We start from the raw sequence: 1,788 nt of genomic DNA, 5'->3' as shown, positions 1-1,788 counted from the left end.
GGAAGGTGAATGAAGCAGATGTGACTTGAAGGGTACTTGTAGAGTAGCAAAGAAAAAAACTGACAACTGTTCTACTTTAGAAGGCATAAATCTGTAGCAGCAAAATACAAAGATTATGATCATTGTGACTCTTATTACAGTTTTTTGATGGCCACCTAATCACACAGCTCAATTGGTTTTTTCTCCACTCTCCTGTACTAGGAAGTCACAGTTTTCAATCTGCAAACTGATTCATTCTTAGCTGATCAATATTAGACAATATTAACAGCTGAGAAAGTGCTTTGTGCATGGTAGCATAATTTTAAATAAGCCAACAAATGGTCAAATTCAAAGCACCACTTCAGGTCAGTAGTTGTCTGATTTTTTCCTACTTTGGAACCATTCTAAAAGCATTGTCAGATATGAGCTTTTAAAGATACAAATATGCATATGGAGCACATTTTAGGTACACAGAATATATGCATTTACCTGAAACCAAATGAGAAATGGTTCAAAAATCTAATTACAAAAAAAAAATGTGTTTAAGAATCTTTACTTCTTAAAATGAATGAGCATGCAATTGTTACCTTCCACATCCTCCCATTCATCTTCACTTTCATCATCATCATCAATATTTTCTTCATCCATCTCTTTTTTAACAGGGGATTCTCTCTTCAACTTTATCTCCTTCTGAGGGGGCTTCAGCGAGTCACTGCTAAAACTATCAAGATGGCTTTAGCATCAGGAAGTGTAGGTACTTGTTTATTTAAGAAAAAATAGAGAAAGAACACACTAAAAATAGGGAATTAAATGAAGCATGACCTCTGCATCAGTAACAACAGAGTGAGTATTTGATAATCAAACCACCGACACCTTCTCCATAAAGCAAACTGTCTTTGCCACTAAGAACCACGGGCTCAATGGAGCAACACCTCTTCAGTGCAAACTTAGGTCCTGGTTCTGCAAAGATGTTTAGGAAGGAAGATGCAACTCTCAAAAGGCCCCATCCTTTAGAACAATACCTTTGTATTTAAACCATTGAATTTGAAAAGGCTCACACATTTGCTTCCCATACAGACTGTCTTCCTCAGGACTGGTACTTCTGTTCAGCTGTGTGATTCAGACGTACTAAATTGGACTGACAGCCTAAAATAAACGGCTCACAGGCACATATGCAGCACTGGGCCCTAAACAAATACATGTAACCATGAAGTTGGAGCTCTAGAGACTTGAATGATAAGTAAACTTACCTGCATGTTTCCTCTTTGTTATGATTTCCTTTATTTCTAGTAATTTTTTCGTTTTCTTTTATTAGTGATTTTGCCCCTTTTTGTTTTGAAGGCTTATTTGCCGAGTTGGAAATTCCAGTATCACAATCTTCTTCCTTCTTCCTAGCCAGAGCTTTTGAGTTGTTTTTCTTTATACTGTGTTTTTTCTCTTCAAAATCATCTGCATGGGACAGAAGAAAGGAAAGTATGTTAAAGGATGAAGTTTCATCTCCACTGCAATCAGAAACAACATCTCCACAGACTTTGTTAGAGCCAGCTACAGAAGAAAGTAGCACTCACAATGAGGAGAATGTCGTTCTTTCAGGTAAGAATTGAACAACGAGACCCGTTTAAGGTAAATGCTCATCATAACGTAACGCACAAGAAGCACATACAGATTCCTATAGTCCTACCAGGGGTCAGCTGGAACACAAACACCGTACTTGCCACTCACAAAAAATCATTAGCGAAGCCGCTCTCTCCAGGGTCTATTTTTCAGGGCACCTCTTGGGACACAGACCCGCATCTCCCGGCAGCCCCG

The 1,788-nt window shown here is 38.4% G+C and overlaps 1 protein-coding gene across 1 annotated transcript in view; it reads right to left on the bottom strand.

Moving 5' to 3' along the window:
• Positions 1 to 1,420, bottom strand: part of XPC (XPC complex subunit, DNA damage recognition and repair factor) — a 10,469-nt gene extending 9,049 nt beyond the window's left edge. Inside the window, 2 exon segments of the mRNA XM_010170454.2 lie at positions 567 to 691; positions 1,230 to 1,420. Of these exon segments, the coding sequence (XP_010168756.1) occupies positions 567 to 627 (61 nt within the window). The 5' untranslated portion in view covers positions 628 to 691; positions 1,230 to 1,420.
• Positions 1,421 to 1,788: the final 368 nt, after the last annotated feature.

The sequence above is a fragment of the Antrostomus carolinensis genome, unplaced genomic scaffold (assembly GCF_000700745.2).
Source record: "Antrostomus carolinensis isolate BGI_N321 unplaced genomic scaffold, ASM70074v2 scaffold29586, whole genome shotgun sequence".
Lineage (NCBI taxonomy): Eukaryota > Metazoa > Chordata > Aves > Caprimulgiformes > Caprimulgidae > Antrostomus > Antrostomus carolinensis.
This window is presented reverse-complemented; position numbering and strand designations above follow the sequence as displayed.